Raw genomic sequence first — 23,915 nt, forward strand, 5'->3', positions numbered from 1 at the left:
TACATTTTTGTGTTGTTTTTAATGGCATAAGCATAAAGTCATTAGCCTAACCAAAGAGTATTATTGGCCCATAATTGAAACAATGCAGAAATGACCCTCTCAATGCTGAAGCTGAAAAATGAAAACAGGGGCCACACCTGCTAAGAAATGTGGAAAATTCTTCATTAGACTCCCTTTTATCTTGGATTCCCTTCACACCTCAGAGTCGGTTCAAGGATCTGTTTCATGTTAATCTTGTGTTGGCTTGAATGTTTCCTTTTTCATGAAAATCTGGAGCCCAGTCCCTTTCTCAGGACTTTTCCAGTAATCACCAGTTTTTACTTAATATACTGGGTTATTACCATGACAAAGCTTTTTTGTTTATCAGAAAAACACACTGTCATCAATATAGCCAGGTTTTGGAGAAAATGCCTCCAGTCTTTCAGATTGACATCTTAACTTTCTCATCTGCGGAACACAAAGCCACTGGCAGCTGATTTGTTTTTACATGGAATCTTTATTAAAAAAAATTCTTTCTAGCAGTTTTGTCTTTTTTTGATGTGCATGTTCTTCTTTTCTCCAATCTGTAGATCTAAACAATACAGGATAAAAATGGATGTGGCATTCCAAGTGAAATGTTTATTAATCAACAAAGTGTATATGCAGTAAAGCTGCCTGTGCTGTGTTCAAGAGTCAGAAACCAGTCCTACTTGTGAAACTGGCAGTCATTATCAGTGGGTGCTAATACTTTTTTTGTATATGACACTGTGTTGTTCCTCAGGACCACACCATATCAAAAGAAACACTGTGATTTATGTCCCAATAAACAAGAGAGAAATGGGGGGTCACTATAGACCTGTGGCCCCCTTAATGCTTAGGACCAGAGTTGCCGTCCATCAGCCTGTCAACAGTCTGCCCCCAGTCTGGCCCTCCACGTCTCCCCTTTATGGTATTAGCCATTTGAACAACCTTCCCTCCCTCCCTCCCCTGCTCTTCCTTTAGCCCCTGTGCTCTGTCTCCTCTGTCCCTGTCCTTCTCGCGTGTGCTCGTTCCCCTGCCTTCGATCAGGTTTCCCTACTTTGGCCAGAGCAGAGGGCAGTAATTCCCCCTCCTCCTGTCCAATCTCCACCTCCACTCCTCCTCCCCACTATATTATAGCCCAGTGCACCCGAATGCCCCTGGCATCTGTGGAATTGTTTATGTTTCAGAGTTTTGATATAGCTTGGCTGTCTTTGTAATTACTGGCATGGTGACGGAGAGCTTTCCAACCCCCTCTCCTCACCATCCTCTGCCACCTCCTCCTTAACCTCCTCCTGTCCTCCATATCAAGCTAATTATCCCGCCTGTTAGCCCCCTGATAGGACAAGACAAGCAGATTAGGATTTTTGGCCAGGGTTAGCTGGAATATGTTCACACACATTTGTGATTGAATATGTGGGTTTTCTAAGAGGATTGTGGAGTCATTGTTTTTTTGCAGCTCCCTAGTTCTTGTAGATCAAATTTGCATGAGCAGCATGTCTGCGCCTGTTATGTCAGATGAGTCATACTCCCACTTTAGACTTTAGACGTGTGATTTTGCCACACAAGTACGATGAATCAACAGATTGATTCATTGCCTTATTAATAGTTTATTACCATTAAACTGTTTGCTGAAAGGTTAGAGGCTTGGAGAGTGTATGACATTGCATCTCTCCTCAGTAACCTAAGAGGACCACTTTTGAGTGGGAGATAGCCGTACATACAGTATTTCTACTAATTAAAACAAGGATATGTAATCTACACACGTGTCACTATGTCACATATCTGTGTGGTGACCTGTCTGAAACCTAAGCCTTTGGTAGGATTAAAATGCTTTGCTGAGAAGATGGTTGGTCAGGTCCAGTCAGGACTGATTGCCAAGATAGGAATGGCCCACAGCTCTGTGGTATGAGAACAGTGTCTCCTACCTCATTATCACAATATTACCGCATCTCCAAGCACATGCGAGCATAGTACATCCACAGGCCCACATGCATATACTCAAAAATACATACATACATGCACTCATACTTGGAATCATTAAAAGATGCAGTCTAACTTACAACACAAAAAATTGAAACCTACAGCGCATTTTCCAACAATTTTATAGGAGTAAATGTAAGAACAGTGCTCATGAGATATTATGATATCATAATTCCTTGGGGTTGAAAGGTAAAATTAAAGAAATATAACATCAGTGTTTTACACTTGTTTTTAATGGAGTTGGACATATTAGCCTAGCTGGTTCTGGATAACCATGACTTGATTTTAGATTTGTTGTATTCTTCATAAAATGCTTTGAGAAAAGGCTTTGTAAAATTAGGCAGACTAAAATATTTTCACTGAGTCATTACATCTCTTTGTAAGGCTCATCATCACTTTTGAACTCTCTTCCGTACACTAAATGTTACACACACTTATAACCCATGTGTCTATTTAGATACTACCACTAGGAGTCAGTAAAGTCAGACATTTTCAAGAGCTGTATATAATGGCTTTAAGTAATTAAATTAAAACAAATTACTTGCCACAATCAGCTACTACTACTTCAGCTACTAAAACTGCTAGATAAAGTGATATGGTAATACAGTATAATCATTTTGCCTCTCTACACACACTTACCATGTTGGTCTGTCCTGACTGTCTGGCGCCACGTGTCTCTGCTGAGTTTTGGCAACACAGCTTTGATGCCTTGGCCTTGGCTACCTTCTCATACTGTGACAATACTGCTCAGTTAGACACGCACACACATCCCGCTCAATGTGGAAGTGGCTCAGAAATCAGAGACTATACTGGGTAGCAAAGGCGAGGAACATTATATTTGTGACTTCAATCACAGAGCCAGCACTGTGCTTATTTTGACTCAGTTATTGTGGCAGCCTCACCATGGTGACACTTTAGCTTTAATTGTGCCAGTAAAACACTGGGTTGCCATGCAGAATGTAAAGTGGAAAATACTTCTTATGATTAAAACCCTGTGATCTCAGAAAGTGGCCTTGGCATAGCACTGGTGGAAAGATATGGTATAATATCCCATCCCAGAGTCATAATGCAACTCAGTTTAAGCCACTGCAGGACAAATTGCCACCACTGCTTTATTATCCATTTAATACCTTGTTTATTCCAGGCAGAGAGCATGTCATATTAGCCCCACAGGGTCACAGACAAAGCAGGCCTGTTCATTTACTCTTGTATAGTTAGCTTGACAATGATGTATTTTGAATTTCAGTGTTTTTAGGGCTTCCTTGCAAATTAAAGATAATTGCTTCATGCAAAATAGCCTCAATCCAGCCAGACTTCATTTCCCAAGAGGCTTACTGATGGGAGACTCTGACATGGTAATGATAGCCACCCACGAGTGTGTGTCTGAATGGAGTGTGGTCAAATCCAGATTCAGACACAGTGGTCAGACAGAACAATCAAACCCAATCAACTATCATGCAATTGTAGTTAGGACATAAAAAGCTTGCTCTCTTGGGTTTCTTGTTTTTTGTTCTCACCCTGTTTCCCAGTGCTGGAAAGTGCAGAGAAACCCACAACTATTGTGCTTGATTTATCGCAAAATGAGAAATCGGATCCGTGCGTGGGAGAGAATTTGATAGAGAACAGAAAATAACTGATGTAGAAAATGAATGAATCATGAGAGCCAGTCTCTTGTTTGTCAGAGGAAGTGCAGAGAGGAAGAAAGGTGGACTCTTGTCCTACTTCTGAATAATTCAAAGAAGGACATGTTTGAAGTAACAACCATGGAGCGGCAGAGTAGCGCTCCGGACCCAGGGGCCAAATGAATCCAGATGTCAGAGCATGTTCACAAGGTGGAGTCCACTTGTACAGTAGTTGTTTTTCCTTGTTTAAAAGTTCAGACGCTTCTTTTTATTCCATTTTTTCCTGGCAGTCTCCCACTCTCTCTAACCCCTTTTTTCCTCTTTCGTGTTCTCTCTGTGTCACTCTCTTGGCAAATAAAAATAAGCTTTTTTAACAAGTACAGAATGTCTTGAGGATTTAATGATCCTGTCATAAACCCTGAGAAAGATGTGCATCTAGTCATGGACCTCTTAAGAAATATGAGATGGATTTTTTTGAAATTCCCTCTGTCATCTTTATTGATAATCTCATCTATTTATTCTCTATAGACTCTCTATTGTTTTTACCCCCACCACACCTCGCAGACAGTAAGATTAAACCTTGGTATTTCTGAGCATGATAATTTTATAATAACATTGTGTAATGCTGTGTAACTTAAGCCTGTGGGTACATCTTATGGTGTAAATGTCTTGTGGCTATTGAGCCTTGCAGCCTGACTGGCAGGCATGCAGGCAGACCTCACACTGGTACCAGCTCTGCAGCCCCATGGGCTTAGGAGACACTGAAGTAGAACTGAAACTGCAACTTTACAACTTCTCTGGCAGTCTAATGCTATTTTTGCTCATTCCCTTTCTTTATGGGTTTCTCATTTTGTTGCGCTTGTTGGTCTGTCGTCTCTGGAGGGCTTTTTGTCTGCTCTGAGCCTATGGTCAGACCACGACTTGTCACCCTTTGCTTCACAGTAATAATCCCTAACAGTCCATTACATCTGATGACTGTCTGCTTTATTTCTTTCACACGCAGGCACGTTCTTCAGAATCCATTTAATAGCTCACATCTTTAAATGTTTTGTGTGCGGGAGCTGCTCTGATGATAGTGTTTTCTGGTGCATTACAAATGAGTTGTGCCTTTTACTGACTGGTTGGGAGTCCCTGTGTGTCACAGACAGCGGTCATATTAGTGCAGCTGTTGAGGAGGACATGACTGTTGTTATCCTTCTGTCTGTGAGCAGGGAGGGGCTGGACATACACAGGCACACACACAAAACACACTCATTTGGTAACAGTCGCTGTGCCGAAATAGATTCACAATGGGAAAGGTTCTCTTATGAATGAATATGTGTTAACATCAAGCTAAGTAATTTTTAAAGACTTAAGCCCAAACATTTTTGTTAAGTTTTTTCATTTTTTATGAATGTGTGTATGATGTGTGTGTGTGTGTGTGTGTGTATGTGGTGGGGGCATGTGTGTTGGCACCCTCCTTCTCCTGTCTCAATCTCTGTACAGTTGCTACTGCTCCTTCATGTCCTGGCATGCTTTTAAGCTGACATCACACCCCAGAGAAGAGTGTTGTGTTCAGGACACGCATATACAAACTAACACACAGAAATGCACACACATACATGTCCATACAGTGCCGCAGAAGTGCACACTGGAGGGAATGCATGGAGAGTTACTAAGGAGAACAGGATGAAGGGTTATAGGATTAAATGGACGGATGAGGATGAGTTGGCTGTAGAGTAAAAGTTATAGCCCATGTGGCAATCACCAAGAATTACCTTTTTTGCTGCATCATAATTTTAAAATGAATATTTACATATATTTCTGGTAGATTTATATTGAACAGTATAGCATATCAGTGAATAGTGAAAGGGAGGCAGGTAAAGGGGTATGTTGGAGAGAAGGGAGAAAATGAATGAAGAAGAGAGTTGAGCTGTTCTAAATTGTGTTTCTTTTCCACACTTACCCTATCCATGCTACCCTCTCCCAGTCTGCCTTTTTGCTCTGCTACAGTACCTTGCTTAGCAAGAGGTGGTACTTCATTGGCACTAATCAGCCTCTGCACTGACATCATTGATTGCTTTACGGCTTTACTTGCTCACCAGGAAATAACATAAGAAGTGGATGACTCAACTGTTTCTTGTACGTGTGTGTAAGTGTGTGAGTGTGTTGTAGGTTGGTTACATGTTAGAAATCCCTGTAGAATCCAGAATATACAGCATTTGCCACAGAAAATGTGAACTGATTGCGGTTGGTGCTCATATCAGCAGCAAGTCTCTCTCTCCCTCTCTCTCTCTGTCTCCTTAAGACATACTTATTGGGGTGATGACTACATACACAGTGATATCCAACTGTATTATAGGGAAACTTGACACTGTGTTCTCAGTCCAACTTAGTGATACACACAAGCCAAGCTTAGCTGGTTGGAAGCCAGGGTTTGGAAATGTGTTTGCATTTTGAATGCCTTGCCCATTTCATGGAGAGCTTGTAGATCATGTCATCAGTGACTTTATAAAATGACTGTCACCTGTGCTCGTCTTTACGTCTGTCTCTTATCTCTGTGCCTCTCCTCTGCTTACCTTTCAGACATGTTCCAGTACCTACTGTCCTTCTCTCAGGGCCACCTGAGTTCTCTGTTGGAAGGAACCTACTCATCCCTGTCCCGCCATGCCCTACCCCATGTTAATCAACTCTTCTCTTCACTCTCGCTCTACCTCCGTGGGGCCAACGTGTCTGTGGAGGCAGCAGTTCACCAGTTTTTTAACAACCTCTTCCCACTCGTCTACACACGGCTCATCAATCCAGGTATTGAAGGCAGCATGATGGTGGGCAGCGAAATGGCTGACTGTCTCCGTATGATCAGACAGGATGTCAATCCTTTTGGGCGTCATCCAGCTGTCATGGCCCAGGAGCTGGCTGGGGCACTGGGAGCCGGGCGACAACTGGGTCTGGCCCTGGAGGAGGGCGTGGAGGTGATGAATGCCACCGAACATGTCAGCCTGAGCAAAGAGTGTGTGAAGGGCCTGGTCAAGATGGTGTACTGCTCCCACTGCAGAGGCTTGACGCTGATCAAACCCTGTGTGGGCTACTGTCTGAATGTAATGCGAGGCTGCTTGGCCAGCGTGTCGGAGCTGGATCAGCCTTGGAGGAGGTATACCAGTTTATTGGAGCAGCTAACCCACGCCATGGCCGGACACCATAGCCTGGAACTAGCCCTGCTGGGGGTCAGGGGGCATGTTAATGAGGCCTTGCTCTACGCGCAGCTCCACGGTCCACTCATCACTGCCACAGTGAGTACACACTTGGGAAACATAGATCACTAGCTTTAATGACACAAGCACAAACACCTCCAAAACGTTTTGCTTGACATCTTCTTTTTATACATATACCTTGGCGATGTTCACTGTAGTGATTGGAAAGGTTTTGCAAGCTGCTTGTGGCTTATGAGCTATTTTTTCCACCAGTGCAACAAAGAACCCTGCACACTGCATTAATGTTTGTACAGTACTAAAGCTATTCAGAGAAAAATAATGTTTATACTACAAAAAAAATGTGCTTCCTCCAAAGAAATGAGGGCTGGGTTGAGTCTAGAGAAGGAGTAATTTTCCAAAATGGCAAGACAGCTAAAAATCTGCATTATTGTGTAGATTTTTACTGTATGGTGTGATTGTAAAACCCTTATCAACTATAATGAAATTGAGAGAAGTAGAGGCTATAATGAAAATTACCATATGACTTAGCCTATGTGTGGTCATAAGTTGGATGTTCACAGCATAAAGACAGTTTCATGAAAGACTGCCAGACAGTTTAAACCAAAAAGGGAATACTGCTGTTAAATCTACAGTGAAAACTGGGGCTTTTGTTTAACAATTTATCTTGGATTTGTACTCGTATGTTCTCAGCAAGCATTATAGTTAAACTATCCTGAATTAACCAAAAAATAAATAATTAAAAAATCCAAGAATTAGCAATTGTGTTTAAATTTGCAATATAAATGAAGTGCTGCACCGTGGCTGTAAAACTAGAGATCAAATAACCTAGTCTTATACATATCCTTACATACAAAGTAATATACAGTATAACACACACAAGATGTGTTACACACTGATTTATAGCTCTGTTTCCTTGTCAGTCATTTACCATCTAAAATCAGCTTTGCCAGTAAATACAGAACACTGTGATCTTTATCCTCACCTTTTAGACAATACCCCACTTTCTTATATATCAAAATTATAAGTAGAACACATTCATGTGGGTGTAAGGTAACGTGAATCCTACACCAAGGAACAGAAGGTCATTACTGAGATTTATGTACATCAAGAGGAATGAAACTAAATTCTCACTAACATGTCAACCAAACAGTCCCTATTGAATCTCCCTCCCTCCTCTAAATTTCAGGCATGGTTGTTGACCCAGTGTGTGTGTATTCACTGATTTTACATTAATGTATAGGTGCAGTTATAAATGCCCCCCCGGACATGAATGGGAGAGTTCTGAAAATCATGCTTCTTCAAATGTTTAAAGGTTGTATAGAGTGCAGTTGTTCTCTGTCTTTAATGGGAACACTCATGGACAAGTCTACACTGGAACAGTTCCAGTAGAGGCCATAATGTGCAAGCTGTTGGTGGATGAAACTTCCTGACTATTTTGTTTAAAGTACAGGTGTAATCCTTCCAATGAACTATTGCCAATTATTTTCTCGGGCCAGTAATTACCATGCAAGAAAAAGAAATACATTTCTGCAACTGTATGTTCCTGGCCAACATTTTTTTAATCTCATTGTATTTTATTTTTCAAAATCCGATTTTCAGTTGATACATCCATTCTAAAATTGATTTCTTTATCTAACATGCATAATTGCTTTCAGAGGTTTTGGTCATTTGACTCTGTTGGCAAAACATTTCATGTTTTTTCTTGGATCTATTTCCAAACTTGACAGACCTTCTGTGGCATCCATCATTGTACATTTTAGCTGTTTAAGTAATGCTCATTTCAATACTTTGTAAAGAATTATCACAATGCAATACTGTTTAGCAGGCAAATCTCAAATCTTCGTTATCTGTACAGCACTTAAGCACATTTATGTGCTGCTGAGAAAAAACTTCTTGTTGCCAAAAAAATGCAACAATTGGAATTTTACTATGAAGCAACTTGATAAAAATACTGAAGACATGCTGTCCACTGTGACAGATAATCTCTCCATATAGCAAGTTTCACTGGTGAGATGAATGTTTCCCTGGGAGGTGGAAAAATACATTTAACATGTACAGTGTTACTAGTGGAAAATGGTTGGCAGTGACATAAAATGTAAGTAATTTGTAGTTAATGGGCTTAAACATGCGAAACCACTGGTATGGTCATTTAAAATTGTGGGGGAACATCAAAGCCTCAGTGATTCTTCAATAAACACTCTCATTAAACACACACATCCAAAATACATAGACGCTTACTGTATACACACACGTACACGCAGACAGCGGAGGGTTGGTTGCCAGGCCTAAAGACTGACCTAATACAACTATGCAGAGAGAGAGAGACCCAGCTTCTATTTCGTGTGTGTATGTATATATGTGTGTATGCCTGCTTGGTATTCATGGGGTGGCAGGCAAGCCCGGAGCAGGGAGTCCAACACGGGGACAAGTGGGACAGAATTGAAAGGGTTCCAGCTAGGCCATACAAACGAGACCCAGCCAGCTGGAAAAAAGAGCCCAGAGAGTTGCTGCTCAAAAAAGAGGTGGCCCCCAGACGGACACTGGTGGCTCCCATTTTCTATGCTTTTATACACTTCACGCAGGCATACACACTAGATGCACTTGCATGCGCGCGCACACACACACACACACACACACACACACACACACACACACACATTCATGACACCCATGGCCTTTTTAAATCACAGTATGTTTTTATAAAGCCACAGTGTGCCTGTCAAGGAAAACTGTTAAGTCTCCTGTGCACAACTACTGTGCCAGCATAGCTACCTTCACTCTTATACCTCTGTATACCCTCCCCCCAGGCAAACACCCTGTCTAACATCTCTTTATAATCATATACTATATTATCTTAACTGTCTTGCTGCAAAGAAAACAAACTGCAAATACCTTGCTTAACTTACTGGGGATTTTTATAATTCATGCTGTATGTGTGAAGTCAAGCACAAACTCTGTTTCTTGCAGAGTCAGAATATTATATGGAGCTGTTATTAAAGAAATTATTGTGACTGTGGTTTTACACTGGGATGTTATCCCAAACCATTTTGTGGTTGCTCTATCTCTCACTTAGAGAGCTGCAGACTACATGGAGTCTGCACTATATGTTGCTGTACGTCATAGGTTAGGACCTGGTTCATAACACATCTACTGTACACACACACACACGTACACATGTAGACACATCACATCACCACACTGTGTGCAGATATCAAGTTTTTAGAAGTCCTGTAAGGAGTGTAGATGTTTGGCCCACCCTGTGACAATACTAGCAGTGCGCACAAGACTGAAAGGCAGCTATTGATAGTTATGTGGGGCAGCAGCAGGATAGATTCTGTTTTAACACATTCCTGCTCTTATTGAGATGGAGCGTGAACGTGGGTCGAAGGGAAGTGGTTATGGTTATGGATACTGGGGGAGCCTGGGGCTGGACTATGTTGAGTAGACACAATTAGGAGAAAATTGGAAAATATCCAGTGAAAGTGGCGACTCTTATTGGGCCCCAGTGAAAATGGTAGCTCCTATGTTTAGTGAGGTTTTCTTCCTCTGAATACTGCACTGTTGAAATGATTTTTAACTTTCTCCTTCCAGAGTCAGCTGTGCTTATGAGGCCACAGACTGCTGTTTATTGACATGGCCATAAAAATGATATGGCTTGTATGACCCAGAGGGTAGCTTTATATCTACCTCTTGCTGAAGATGAGTAGACTTTTGGATAAATCTTAAGACAGAGAAGTATGTTCTGTATTCACTTACACCTTCATTCATTCATTCACTCACTCACTCACGCACTGACTCATTCTTTCACTTCCTCAGAACTTTATTGTCTGCTTATGAGAAAATAGTATCAGTGGTCCAGATTAGAGCAGTTTATATGCAGGTCTACCTTATCCGCTTGTTGGTTTTACCCCAGCTTTTCATTACAGTCTTATGGAGGAATGATAATAGCAGCCTGGGCCTTTAGATAATGGAAACAAGGGCCAGTGGGATGACTGGAAGGTTTCCATTCACCACGGCGGCACCTCAGTAGACTGCAGTGGCTTACATTGCAAATGCTGTTTTCTCTTTCTCTAGCCTTCAATAAAATGAAAGAATATCATTGGTGTTAAAAGAAACTTTGTTGTTATCACACTTTCATATTTTACTTTCCCCTTGCTATTTTCTGCAACCCTGTATTTTAATGGTTTAGGATGGCTTGGGAGTGGGCAATATGATGACATATACTGTGACCAACACAGTCATTACTTTATTGCAATTTGGGATATTTATGATTTTTTTAATCAGTGTGATGATGTTCCCTCTATTAGTTTAGGCTTTTATTTTACTAGATTGGACAAAACCCAGATATTCTTATCTGATATTCAAACTATGAACCATTTCTCAATATATTTTCCAGAAACTTTGCCGCATCACAATATATATGTTAATTTTTCAGTTTAAAAGTACAGTAAAAGTACATTTTGTTCATACCACTCACCCTACTTCAGCATCATCTGACATTAAACATTCTCTGCATTGCCTTTCAAATAAATTTATATACAGGACAAGGAAAAGGAAGATAATTTCTACAGTTTTTACGTTGGTCACTTTGATATTGTACCATTTGATGATGATAATGTAATTTCTACGTTGTGTAACTTACTTTACTGTTTAATTCAATTTACATTTCAGATGATGGACTTTATGATATAGGACAATTTAAATTAAGTTATACTACATTTCACTTAATGTGACACAAAGTTAATTGCACTGTCACATCAGATATTCAACAAAATCTTCATAATAACAGTAAAAAGAATAATAACCTAGTTTTTGAGATAAGAATAATAGGACAGATAAAACTTGTTGAGATACTCTGACATCAGCTGATGAGAACACCTCTGGAGGGCACCTTTATATAAAAGGATTAGCTACACAGGCTCATGCCTTTATCGTTTTTGTATGTAATATTTGAGACTGTTAGCAGAATGGTAGCTGACACAAAATGCGCCCCTGGCCAATCTATACGCTTAACCCATCTCTCTAAGTTGTGTGTGTCTTTGGCATTGAGTCTAACCCTCAAGCTGACTGACTGACTTATTCAGCAGTCCATTAGCTAATGATGGTGGGTGCAGCCTCTCTTCTCCTCAGCCACCCTCACAATCTTTTCCTGCTTTCCTCTTCCCTCCTTTAGTGTTTTCCATGCTGTAATATTCTGATGATATGTAGCAGCCCTCAATGCCACAAGAAATTCCTGCTTTTCCTCTCCTCTGTATGAAAAATGTAGTTGTAACAGTGAGCAATCACCATATGATTGATTGCTGGGCTATTAAATTTGGATCTGAACATAAAGTAGTAGTCCTTAGTATATTTTTCTCTATGACCCCTGACTTGGACTGGTGTAATCATATAATATCGGAAATCATGTAATTTCTCAGATATGTATTTGATTATAAGTGATGAAATGTTCACAGAGGGGAGACTGTATAATGTGGGGATTTCCCTCAGAGTCTGAGGCCTGCTACTCAGATGGCCTGTTTCACACAGAATAGGAAATGACAGAAGAGTGAGAGATGACAACAAAAAGAAAGACAGCTGACAGGCAAACAAATATGATGATGATGATGTTGTCATTTGTGGGACTAATAAATATCAACAACAAAGCTCATACCCATAGGTCTTTGCCACATTGGTCACAGTCTGTTGCTGCATCTATCAAAGTCTTCATTTGATTTGACCAGTAAACTTAAATGGTGACAGAACAGTGTCAGGACTTGTTTGTGTGTTTCCTGTGTGCCTCTTGATTAAATCCTGAACTAGATATCACCATAATATCCCTGCAAAAATATACCACCTGTGGGCTTTATTCACTCACTCTCCCTGTGGTGTCTCAATCCGTTGTGTTAGCACCCCTGGCCACGTGGCCTTTTTACCCCTTTGTAAGCTGTGCTTCCTTCCCCTCCACATTTCTCCGCCTCCCTCTCTGTCATCCTTTAAATAGCCCTTGTCGTCCCTTTATGTGTCTTCATACTGGTAACAGCTTCACCTGAGACCTTGGTGCCCACTAGCCTAGTGTTTGAGCACCTTTAAACTTGAGCTAACTGGTATGGTAGTTTCATGCAACTGCTGCTGTGAAGTTAACATAAATGCCAACTGCATCTGTGTTATGATTTTAGTGGTAATTGCTGGTTCATTGGAAGGCTTCAAATGGACACGTGGACTCTCAAAGTTTCTATTCGCAAGCTTATTTTCTTTGCTTGTGCGCGTATGTTCCATCATATCACAGACGAGATGAACTCACTTGACCTTTCTCTGTGTCTTTTTCGAGCCTCTTTTTTTCCATCTCAGCCGCATAACACCATTTGAATCCTCCGAGACATCTTGCCACATTCTGTGTCTGTAATTCTCTCAAATTTGTTTACAAAGATGGACAAATGTTGTCAACAAACTCCACAGTAACACCCATATTTACAAGGAAAAACCAAGAGCCTCTCATTTTTAGATCATCTGTGAATGATTTAATCAGGGTAAACAAGCCTCAGTGTGGGTAGGGAAATGCAGTGTTCTCTTCAATGATTGGAATCTCAAGGACTTTTCCTTGTGATATACGATGGACTGAGTCTCTCTTTAATTAGCACTGACATCATTCGGATAAGAGAGAGAGAAAAAGTTGAGGAGGGGGGAACTGATTGACAGAGTCTGCAGAGTGAAGACTAAAGAGAAAGACGAAGACAAAGTGATTAAGGAAGAATAGAGAGAGACCTAAAAAAGATGGCAATGAAGAACTGGCGGGGTGAGAGAAAAGAAGGAAAGGGGAGTAGAGTACTGCTGTAAATCATCCATCCTCTCTTACTCAAGGCTCTCTGGGAGAGGCCAAGTGGAAAGCTATCACAATTAGCTTACGAGTGGTTCAGGGGGTGTTATACAGTATGTGCTGAATGTTTTTTACAATGAAAGACGTGGACTGTTTTAGATTTTGGCTTAAAGCCACAACACATTATAATTTCCAAAATACATCATGTTAAGGACAGATCCAAATCCCATAAATCGATGATGCTTGCTTTCTTTAGTATTCAGTAATTCATGAATAGATTAAATATGAATTAGCTTTGTACAGTTCATATGACAGACACATCTGTCTTTGATGCAGTTTTCTTTTATTATTGTCTGCTCTCACAGTTACCAGCTTGAATCTTTCCTGACCAAAAGAACTTAAATGTTACTTCACACTAGTGATGTGTGATACCACTGATTTCCCTTTGATCTAATACAGAGTAAAACCCAACACATATATGAGACTGATACTTTGTACAAAGCTTATTTAGCTGACATATCAATTTATATGGATTTGAAAGAAACAAAAACTCCTGGTGTTTGAACATCAACTCACAAGCCGAAGCCTAGACAGACTTGAACCCTTCCCCAGGGTCAGTGACATTGAAAAATGTCACCAATACACACATGCTCTCTGTGCCTGGACAATGCCTGTCACTGCCAAAGGACTCCGTGTGAAGTCTGTCTTGCCTCAGCAGCACCTTTCTGCTCTCATCCAGACCAGCACCTCATAGCCTCATCATATTCTGTATTAGGGTTAAATCACAGATGCTTAACAAGATCTGTGGTGTTGCCACAGTACATCACACACATCTCATACAGTGCCATTTCCATTTGATGATAAAATGCACATTTACCCCAAAGACAAGAGAAACAAGATTACCTGGTCTGGTGAAACCAGCATTTACCTATTTGTCCTCAATTCTAAGCATCATGTCTCAAGGAAACCACCCAACAGTGAAGCGTGGTGGTGGCAGCAAATAAAATCCTGCCACTGATGTATTGCGTCATTTCCTGTGTCACTTGCTTGACACATGCATGTTTTCATGGCAAAATGTAGTTTGGAGACCAGACAGACTTGTGACGGATTCCTCCTAGGGAAAGATATGACCACCTGTGACTGATCAGTCATGTGTGTTTGGATCTGTCCTAAGACATCAGTCTGCCCTGTATATTCCTAATAAGAGCACATACGGATCTCCACTAGAGAAATTTTGAAATTTTGAGTTTTCGTTGCCTGAGACAATGTTTGAGAGCATGAAAAAAATCCCATTACTCCCTTTTAGTTGACCTGCTCAGCTGTCTTTGTAGTACACCTGAGAACACAAATCTGAATGCTGCTTTCTGTTTGTCACTGGCCTAGGTAATTCACCAACATCTTGGCTAGCAAACAGTATTTCATCCTGAGGCACGTAGCCTTATATAAGACACTCATCTATTGATTTATGTATTCTAATTTATGTAAATAACAGACTCTACATGCAGCAATCATCATCATTTACAGAGTAACCCTCTCATTGTAGATAATCAGCATTTGATAGAATCTCTGCCTGCTCCACCCAGCACCATTTGAGATTATTTTGATGGGAAAAAAAACCTCTGTTATTTTCTTCTCTGTTTCATTGATGAAAATTTGTCTCCTGTCTGAGTCCTGGGTTGACTGTTGACTGTTTGAGGCCATAATGGTCTGATTAAACTTAATCAACATCTTAAAACCTACAGTACATCTGTGTCTGTGTGGTTTAACACAAAACAACCCCCTAACGGCAAAGTATACTTTTTTATTCCCCTAACCCACCCAAATTTTCCCAGATGGCCCAGGGTTTGAACTGGCAACTTTCCAGTCACAAGCCTGCTTCCTTAACCTGAAGGCCTCCTCCATAACACTGCTAGTCCTGCAAAATTTAGTAGTAAAAAAAGTAGTCACCTTAATGATTAATGATTCCCCTTTATTAAATAAAATAAAGGGGAAAAATGTTTTCCCCTTGCCTTGTATAGTGTATAGCCCCTAAAACATTAGGTCTAAAGTTGTTATTTATTTCTCTTGTTTTAACATAATGAAAAATGGAGAAATGAAACCCCCTCTTCTGCACAAGTAGTGAGCCCTCCCTTTCTATTTATATATGTGTTGCAATTAGGGATGGAAATTGTTACTTGTTTAAACACAATTATCGTGCTACTCGACAGCAAACACTCCAGTCATTTGAAATAAAATTGATGCCTCTGGTTTTCTTTGGAGAAAAAATACAAATAACCATGTTGCCAAAGCGACAAGGATCTTCCTGTGAGGTGGAATAGAGGGCCGACTAGTATGTGAACCAGTGGTCTAGTGTTCTCTGTGCGCTCCCACTACTCATGCCTCTATGTGGCTACTGTTTGCATTTTTTCTCTGCTTTTTTTCCCCCTAGTTAGTAACTGCAATTACATTAATACCAAATAAAGCTAATTATGTCTGCTCTAGCTTTTATTCTCTCCTTGGCTTGCTTGTTTTTTTGGTCTGGTTTTTGGTTACATAACTCTCACTGAACTATCCATGTTGACTGAAGTTCCCATTCCTAAGGAGGTCCTGTTACTGAACAGGGTCTTCAGAGGGACACCACTGTCAGCACTGGAGTATGTTTTACTGTCACTAACGGGAAGGTAATTTTATTTTCTAATTTTTGTTGGTTAGTAAATATTTCATGTTTATGAGGAAAAAACTGGTTTAGGAGTGTCCAATATCTTGAGAAGACAGTGACTGTGGCTTGGATAATGGATGTAAACAGCAGTCAAGTCCAAGTCCAAGAGCATTCTCAGGGATTCAGATGAAAACGGCGACAGTTTGGAGATTTGAGTCATAAAATTTGCACTTACACAGATGTACACCACTGAGACAGTGCAAGAAAGCCATAAGCGAATTCCTGAGATTAATTTCAAACAGTACAACTCATGGCACAGAACCAGTGGTTTGTAACTCAATGAGCTGATGTGCCATTTAGGCCATTCATCCCTATAATATATAGCTACGATGAATGAATGCAATCCCTAGGGCTTGGTTGAAAAGTGGATATTGTTTTAGCAAAGGTCAGGAACTGTTAATATAACACAGTCTCAGTATGTGACTGCTTTTTTTTATTTCAACACACTCTGAGATTGAAACATTATCTTCTGCTCAACCACCAGAACCATCAAAAGGCTGACTGCTGTAAATGAAACATCTTTTGTACCTTTCTTGATAAGAATTTCATGGATCTATTAGAAAGTAACTGCTGTTGTTCACTTTGGCAGAGGTGACAAATACAGTACTGTTTCCAGAGTTAAACAGTTTGTGGCATTAGGCGACCTTGTCCATATGTGTGTATGCACACTTAGCACACAAGCAATGGAAAAGTAGAAGAGGGAGGGTCCCCCACATTTCTGTGTGCTTGGGGTAAGAGGGGGCTGAGAAAGTTCCCTTGGCTTTACTGGGTAATCCATTGATAAATAAACTGGGAAGACAAGACCACCACTGCTATCTGTAAGCCAATACTCCCCTAGAGGAGGGATGGCCCTGGGCTTGGCTAGCTTGAAGCTGACTCTCTTGCTGTGTTCTTCTTACACTTTCTTGCCTCAGGATGACATGAGCATAACACACACACATGCATGCATACACATACATCAAGTTGACTCAAAACACATGTAAATAGATCCTGGTACACACCTTTTTATGGTAAAAATAAATTATATATTTTGAGTGGACCCAAACCTATACATCCTGTTTTTACAACAAGTTGTTATGAAAACTTTGATCCATCCTGCCAGCAGGAGGAGAAATCAAATTTCAATGGGTAGCTCAAATGTACATAGAATACATGCCTTGTATTTCCCTAAAGTTTTCCCATGTGGACAGCATGCGTCCCACCAATCTGCCCCCACCATCAGTCTCTGTCCTCAGGCAATCATATAAGGAATGCTCCACAAAATAGCTGAAATTGTGAAGGTATAACAAGGGCAAACAGGTGGTCACACACATACACACTCAAAACCAAGTACTCATGCTGTGCCCAAATGGGATTTTCATTCTCACGCCATCATCGGGTCAGGAGATAATTGATTTATGGCCATATCCTAGCTCATGTCGTTATTCAACCTGTCATCCGATTGGCCCTCAGGATTATGTGGTTACAAGATCCAGCCTATAAGAGTTTCTCAAGAGGACCCATAGCAAAGATACTGTTTATTTTCCCCACAATGACTTTGTGTTTTGTTTACACTGTTGTATGTTTAGTTAGGCATAAGAATCTCTTACGGCCTCTTCAAAACCAGCACATTTTTTGAACCTCTGTGTTTTTTGTTGTAAAAATAATGGAGTAATGCAAACAGAACTGTGAGCGACCTCCTCTTGATGTTCATATTTTACACAGATGTTTACATTATAGTCTCAGAGAATAGCACAGTGTCATACAAAGGCAGGTGAGAAATGGTACTGGATTTAAAACCTTAGTCTGTCGCTTTTAAAGTTCACAATGACGGGATTAGATCCTGCCTTAATCCTTCATTAATCACCACTGCAGAGAGATGATAACCCGTAGCTCTGACCTTTTTTGGTTGTTTTTCATGTCCTGTATTTGATTTATCAACTTCAGGGAATGTATTTAAAAGTCAATGCTAAGGGTCAAAAATAAAGCCCAGTAAGTAGTTTCTTGCTCTTTTAACCTATCGCCGTCATTCTGTAGCAATATCCCAATGGATATTTCATGATTTTTCAGTTTCCTTTTTTCTGTATACTGCGTAGCTCTGTTAACAAAACAAAAAAACAAAAAAACCCCAAAAACATAAACCATTGTTACCGACCAGCCTGGGTTTTGCTCAGTCTTTTGCACACCCCTTGCACAGTCTACTAGCTTCACCACTTTCATACAAACACACACACTCTTCCACACCCACAGCATCGTAGACCTCCCAAACAGTGTCTGGACATGATGTCATGGGACTGTATGTTGTCTGAAATATGTGTTCACTTCAACAACATGTGCCTTAAAGTATTTCTACATTTAGTTAATGAACAGATTTAAGTAAGTTTGAAAGCTAAAATGAATCAGCGTTTACATTTATAGTTTTATTCTTGGAATTAACCACATTTTACTGGTTTATTTTATTTTGTTGCTACAAACAACAGCGTACCTGCCAGTGTTGATGATGCTGGACTGAGCAACTTTGAAAGCTCCAGGCTAATCAATAAAATATAAACTAAACTGTAAATTTTAGAATATCCTTGTTTTCCATTAGTCTTGCTCAAATACTCTAATTTTGCTAACTTTGTTGCATAAAAAAATTCATTTTACAGGTTTAACATTTACAAGTGTTCTAATAAATGTCTGAACACATCATTATGTGCTGACGGTATGCAAATGAATTAAACAATAATTGTCAGCAGAAGTATTGCAGCACCTGCCTTGAGCATTTGGCTTAGTGTGTTGATAGGCTACATGGACAAAACAGTTGTGATGTTCTGTCTTTTCTCACCACCACAGTGTAATGTCTGTCTGTGTGTGTGTGTGTGTGTGTGTGTGTGTGTGTGTGGCACGGTTGCATGGGTATGTGTGGCTATGTGCATGTGTGGCTGTGAGCTGCTCTACCACATGTGAGCGTGTTTTATGGGTCCAGAGGGAGTTAAGGTTAATGCAATAAAACAACCTTTCCCCGTGCCCAGCGTCTGCCTTAAGAGAGGATTTAAGACCAGAGTGTCATAAAGAAAAAGTAGGAGAGAAAGGCCAGAGTGAGGAGTGAAATGCAAACAGTGCAATGAAGTAAAAAAAATGTAAAGGTGATTAGTTATACTGCTAGAAAGTATCTCCTCAGTTCCTATGCCACTGACAATTCCCACCCCGCTCAGTTATAGTTAGCTATTACGTGAAAACCTCAATTTAAACTCAGTTTATAAGGCATATGATATAACTGATGGAGGGAGAGTGTATCTTTAGCAGGCTGGCAAGACACATTCTGTGGCTGTTTAACACATATTTCACCTGTTTTCAGAATTGCTTATCCAAACTCCTTCCAGCATGTGGACACACTGCTTCAACCAGCCATTTAAACACACATGCTTGCCAGTTGCTTCTCAAATGAAGGTTATGTATTTATTTGTGCATGTCATTGTTTCAGACCCCTCACACGTTATCCCAAACACTTGCTTTGCTGTGGCACTGTAGCAGAAAATTTCACAACTACTTTGATGTTTTTACTGATAGAGATGTCTAGAGCAGATCCATAGGATTAGTACTGGAGCTGATTACTACACCGTTTAATAGATCATTATTGAGTATATGAAGACTGACCAGTTTTCAATTCTTTATTTATTGTGTTTTCACTGTGTTTTTTATTAGCGGTGTTTTTTTTTTATTACTCCCAGTATTTATTGTATGCCTTCAACCTTTTATCTTAAGTCTGTTGATGCTGCTGGAACTGTGAATTTCCTGTGCATATTAATAATCTATCTATCTATCCATCTAGTCATTGTACTCTGGGTACTAGTGCTAGTTATGAAAACTCCCCAACGTGACTGCAAAACATCTGCAGAGCAAAAAACATAATTCAGCAATGATTTAAAGCAGTGACGTAAATGATGAATGAATCTTTGTTGAGGAAGGAATATGATTATTCATCTGTTCTCAGAAAAGGCTAGGTATGCTTTATGGTATGTATGAGATCACCGCTAAGAATGAAGTGGCCACCCTGAGTCGAACTGAATAATTCCCTATGTTTCTTACTGTAAGGCTCCTTTTTCTAAATCATTAATAAATAAATTGTGCTGATAAATTTTGTAGTCCTGTTGGATGCCCTTACATAGTACAATGACGCATCCTTCTAGACAAAGCAGTGTATGTATATTGATCACTATGAGTCCATTGTGCAAGAGCCATTACACTCTGTCTCTCTGGCTAATTGAGGACCACTTAATAACACTGACCAGATGCTTTTAAGCCAATGAGATGTCATTGATTTTACCTCTTGAGTTTTGAAGCACACACCCCTTTATTCTCATGACCCCGCTGTCTCCTCCTCTCCACTGCTGGTTTTAATAGCCCACTGGAGATACTTGCCAGCGTTGCCAACTGTGCACACATGCATTCACCTCCATGAGGTAGTGGAATGTTCTACATTTACTGTCAGCCCTCTGGGCAATAACTCACTCATCGCACCATTTTCTTTCATCACATCCCTCACTTAACACCCACCGTTTTCCCATGTTGTCCGTTACTCTGAACTCCTCTGTACCATAATTCGTTTCACCTATCTTCACCCTGCAATCATTCATTCTTCATTTGAAACTGTCAGTATCACTCAGAGAGAAAAAAAAGAGTTCCCTTTGAATAATTTATTTGCATTTATAAGCTTTCGGCTGTGCAGGTGTGAATTGGTGGTTTATGGAAGCCACCCTGCAGCGCCACCCCTGCTGTTATATGTTTTCCTAGCTTAACAGGTGCGTGTGTGTGTGTGCGTGCGTGTGTGTGTGTGTTTGTTTTCCTTTCTTTCTTTCTTTCTTTCTTTCTTTCTTTCTTTCTTTCTTCTGTCTATGTTCCCCACAGGTGGACAAGGTGTGTGGCCTGTCTACTGGAGAGCCTACAGATATGCAGCCTACAATCCCAGAGGTCACAGCCTTTACCATGACCTCATCGTCTCCTCCTCCATCTCCCACCCCCTCCCAGCCTTTACCAGAGCAGTGGCTGGGGCAGCTCGCCCACTTGAGGAGGTAAGACAAAACAATGAACTGAACTTTAATTAATTCAGTCGCATTATACTAAAGTTTACTACTGCCTGTTGTTTATCAAAATACCTCTTTTATCTGGCAAAGACATTTTTTTCACTTCCTAATTAATTAAACTACTAGATGGTCAGCTAGATGGAAAGTGAATATCAATAAAATGAAAACTGGCCAGGTCTGTATGACTGTATAAGCCTGAGGGGTTGGCCCATGTCTATTCACAGCTGCCATCACTTCTTGCTTTCTTCATATAGTTAGTTGGACACAATACACACCCACACACACACACACACATTGCAAATGTAGTGCCTGGCACTTAAGTCCATGCCCTCCACCTGGCCTCTGAGGCAGCCATCCCATGCCCACAGCAGCTGGCAATGATGTGCCAGGCTACAGGCAAGGGGTGGGGTGGGGGTGGGGGGGTTTAGATTAATCTTGACGGACCAACAATTTCCTGTTTACCCAGACGGCCATACCACCAACTCTGCACACCAGCCGGCCTCAGTTTAAATAGCACCACACTCAGAAACACACACTCAGACACACATTTGCAGCGTTGCCTGTCTGACCTTGTCCCAAACCATGAATCACTGCACTGATGCCAGCTTAGCTGACAGGTCTGGCCTGGCACTGCCACCGCCATTCATGGCAACACAATCCAGCTCACTGCCTGCTGCCAGCCCTGACCAGAGCACATGTGAGCGCTGACCACTTCAGAGACATGGCAGCACCCACTGCAGTGAAGGGAGAATAGTGTACTGCTGAAAAATACGAAACATGATCTAGTAGAGCAACATTTATGTTTTAATGGGGAAAAAAGTGAATTGAGGAATACAGCAGAACTTTCTTTGGCTTTCCTGTGAAAATTTAACTGTTTGCACATGTGCAGATGTTTGCTTGTGTGTTTGTTTACTGACTTAACTTTACATACCAGTACCTGTCGTAAATGTTGGTGTGGTGTGGGGGGAAGTTATTATTGATGTTTTTGTGGTGTGGCCATTCTCTGCATGTGCATGATTAATCACTCTCTTCCAGGGTCAACTGACTGGTCTTTTCTCCCTCCTCCCCCACGTGTCCTGTGGTGTTGTCCTTTTGTTTCCTTTTTCTTTCTCTCACCCCCTCCCCCACTTTCAAATCCCTGCATCCTCCTTGCTTGCAACAATCTCCCCTGGACTCCAACTCCCATCATTCCCAGCTCGTTCCCCCTGAAACCCTCCAAGAACAATAAACATAGTCTGAGAACGCTCTCTAGGTAAGCATGAACCCAAGGGACTTATTTCTCCCAAACTCTCACACAATTTATAAAGCAATGACAGCTCATATTGTGACTGATATAGATACATGTGACATTTCATTTACGTTAACAGTTAATTATCTTTGTATTCTGGGTGACTGATGCATTTTTTTATGTCTTAGAAAACCACCCACATTCATATCGTCTGTTCCCAACAATGACTGACTCAGTATATAACCTCTCATGAACCTCTGTTTTTGCTCTGCCTCATGGGTGGCAACAATAAGTGTCAGATCAAAATATTGTGCCATTGTTTTGCTCAAGATGAGAGCATCTATATCGATAACATGTGCTAGCAAATCTGGTGAAGCAAGCACATTACTGCACGGCATAGTTGACAAGAATGCGCTGACTTAGTGAAGTGGTCACATTCAAAGCCACTCATTTTCTGCCCCATCAATATCATGACGTGTTATTTATCACATGCATGTATTGTTGAGTGGAATGCAGACAACTGTTTAATGTTGGTGGTATGGTAACAAAGTAGTATGTTAAGAAGTGTGCCCACCAGCCGCCCCAAATATGTGGCCACTTATGCCATAGTCACACAATGTATTCCTCAGTTGTATGTTTCCTAACATGTCCAGTGATGAGGAAAGATATGTGGGACATTAAAATTGTACTATGCCTTTTCCCCATGTGCCTGTTTTTTTTAATGTTTTTTTTCTTAGGGAGTTCTTGACGTACCTGCAGCGCTACAAGTCTTTCTTTGCAGCGTTGCCAGAGATGCTGTGTGAAGGGGAGAATGTAGTGGACGACTCCACATGCTGGAGCGGAGATGATGTGGTGGAGAGGTAAGAGATAATGTGTTCAGTCCTTCAGCCCTACCCGCAGTTATTCAGTTTGAATAAGAGCAGCAAAAATGGTTTATGTTTGGCATTTTGAGTTTTGCTGCAGTTTGTTCTTCGTGATTAAGCAACATTTCGTATCTTGTTACACTGCTTTACTATGGCCAGTAGTTGCATAAACATGTCTTTTGGCAGTGCGGGAGTTTGGAGATTGGAGATTTTTCATTTTCTCCTAATGACAGTAGATTCTGGCTTGTATGCATTTTTCAATCAGGTCCTTCCATCTCCACCTGATATTTAATAGCTCTGATACCATGAACTGATAAGTATGAGAGAGTATGAAAATGCAACAGACTCTCTATGCATGTGTTTGTGTGCTTGTGTAGGGTAATGTCAGGGTGTGTGAGTCAGTGTGTCTGGCTGTTGTTAATCAATGTGGAAATAAGGAAGTTATTAAATCCATCTCCACATTGAGTGAATGCAGACAGAACAAATAGTTGCTAT

The 23,915-nt window shown here is 40.7% G+C and overlaps 1 protein-coding gene across 3 annotated transcripts in view; it reads left to right on the plus strand.

Moving 5' to 3' along the window:
- Positions 1–23,915, plus strand: part of gpc5c (glypican 5c) — a 96,411-nt gene that overhangs the window by 18,701 nt on the left and 53,795 nt on the right. For 2 of the 3 annotated variants that reach the window (XM_018676747.1, XM_018676745.2), the window contains exons 3-6: positions 6,168–6,871; positions 21,154–21,317; positions 22,525–22,581; positions 23,295–23,417. In XM_018676747.1, the coding sequence (XP_018532263.1) occupies positions 6,168–6,871; positions 21,154–21,317; positions 22,525–22,581; positions 23,295–23,417 (1,048 nt within the window). The remainder of the gene's footprint in view (positions 1–6,167; positions 6,872–21,153; positions 21,318–22,524; positions 22,582–23,294; positions 23,418–23,915) is intronic. The other variant, XM_018676746.2, reaches the window with a different exon arrangement.

This window comes from Lates calcarifer, linkage group LG4 (genome assembly GCF_001640805.2).
Source record: "Lates calcarifer isolate ASB-BC8 linkage group LG4, TLL_Latcal_v3, whole genome shotgun sequence".
Taxonomy (NCBI): domain Eukaryota; kingdom Metazoa; phylum Chordata; class Actinopteri; family Centropomidae; genus Lates; species Lates calcarifer.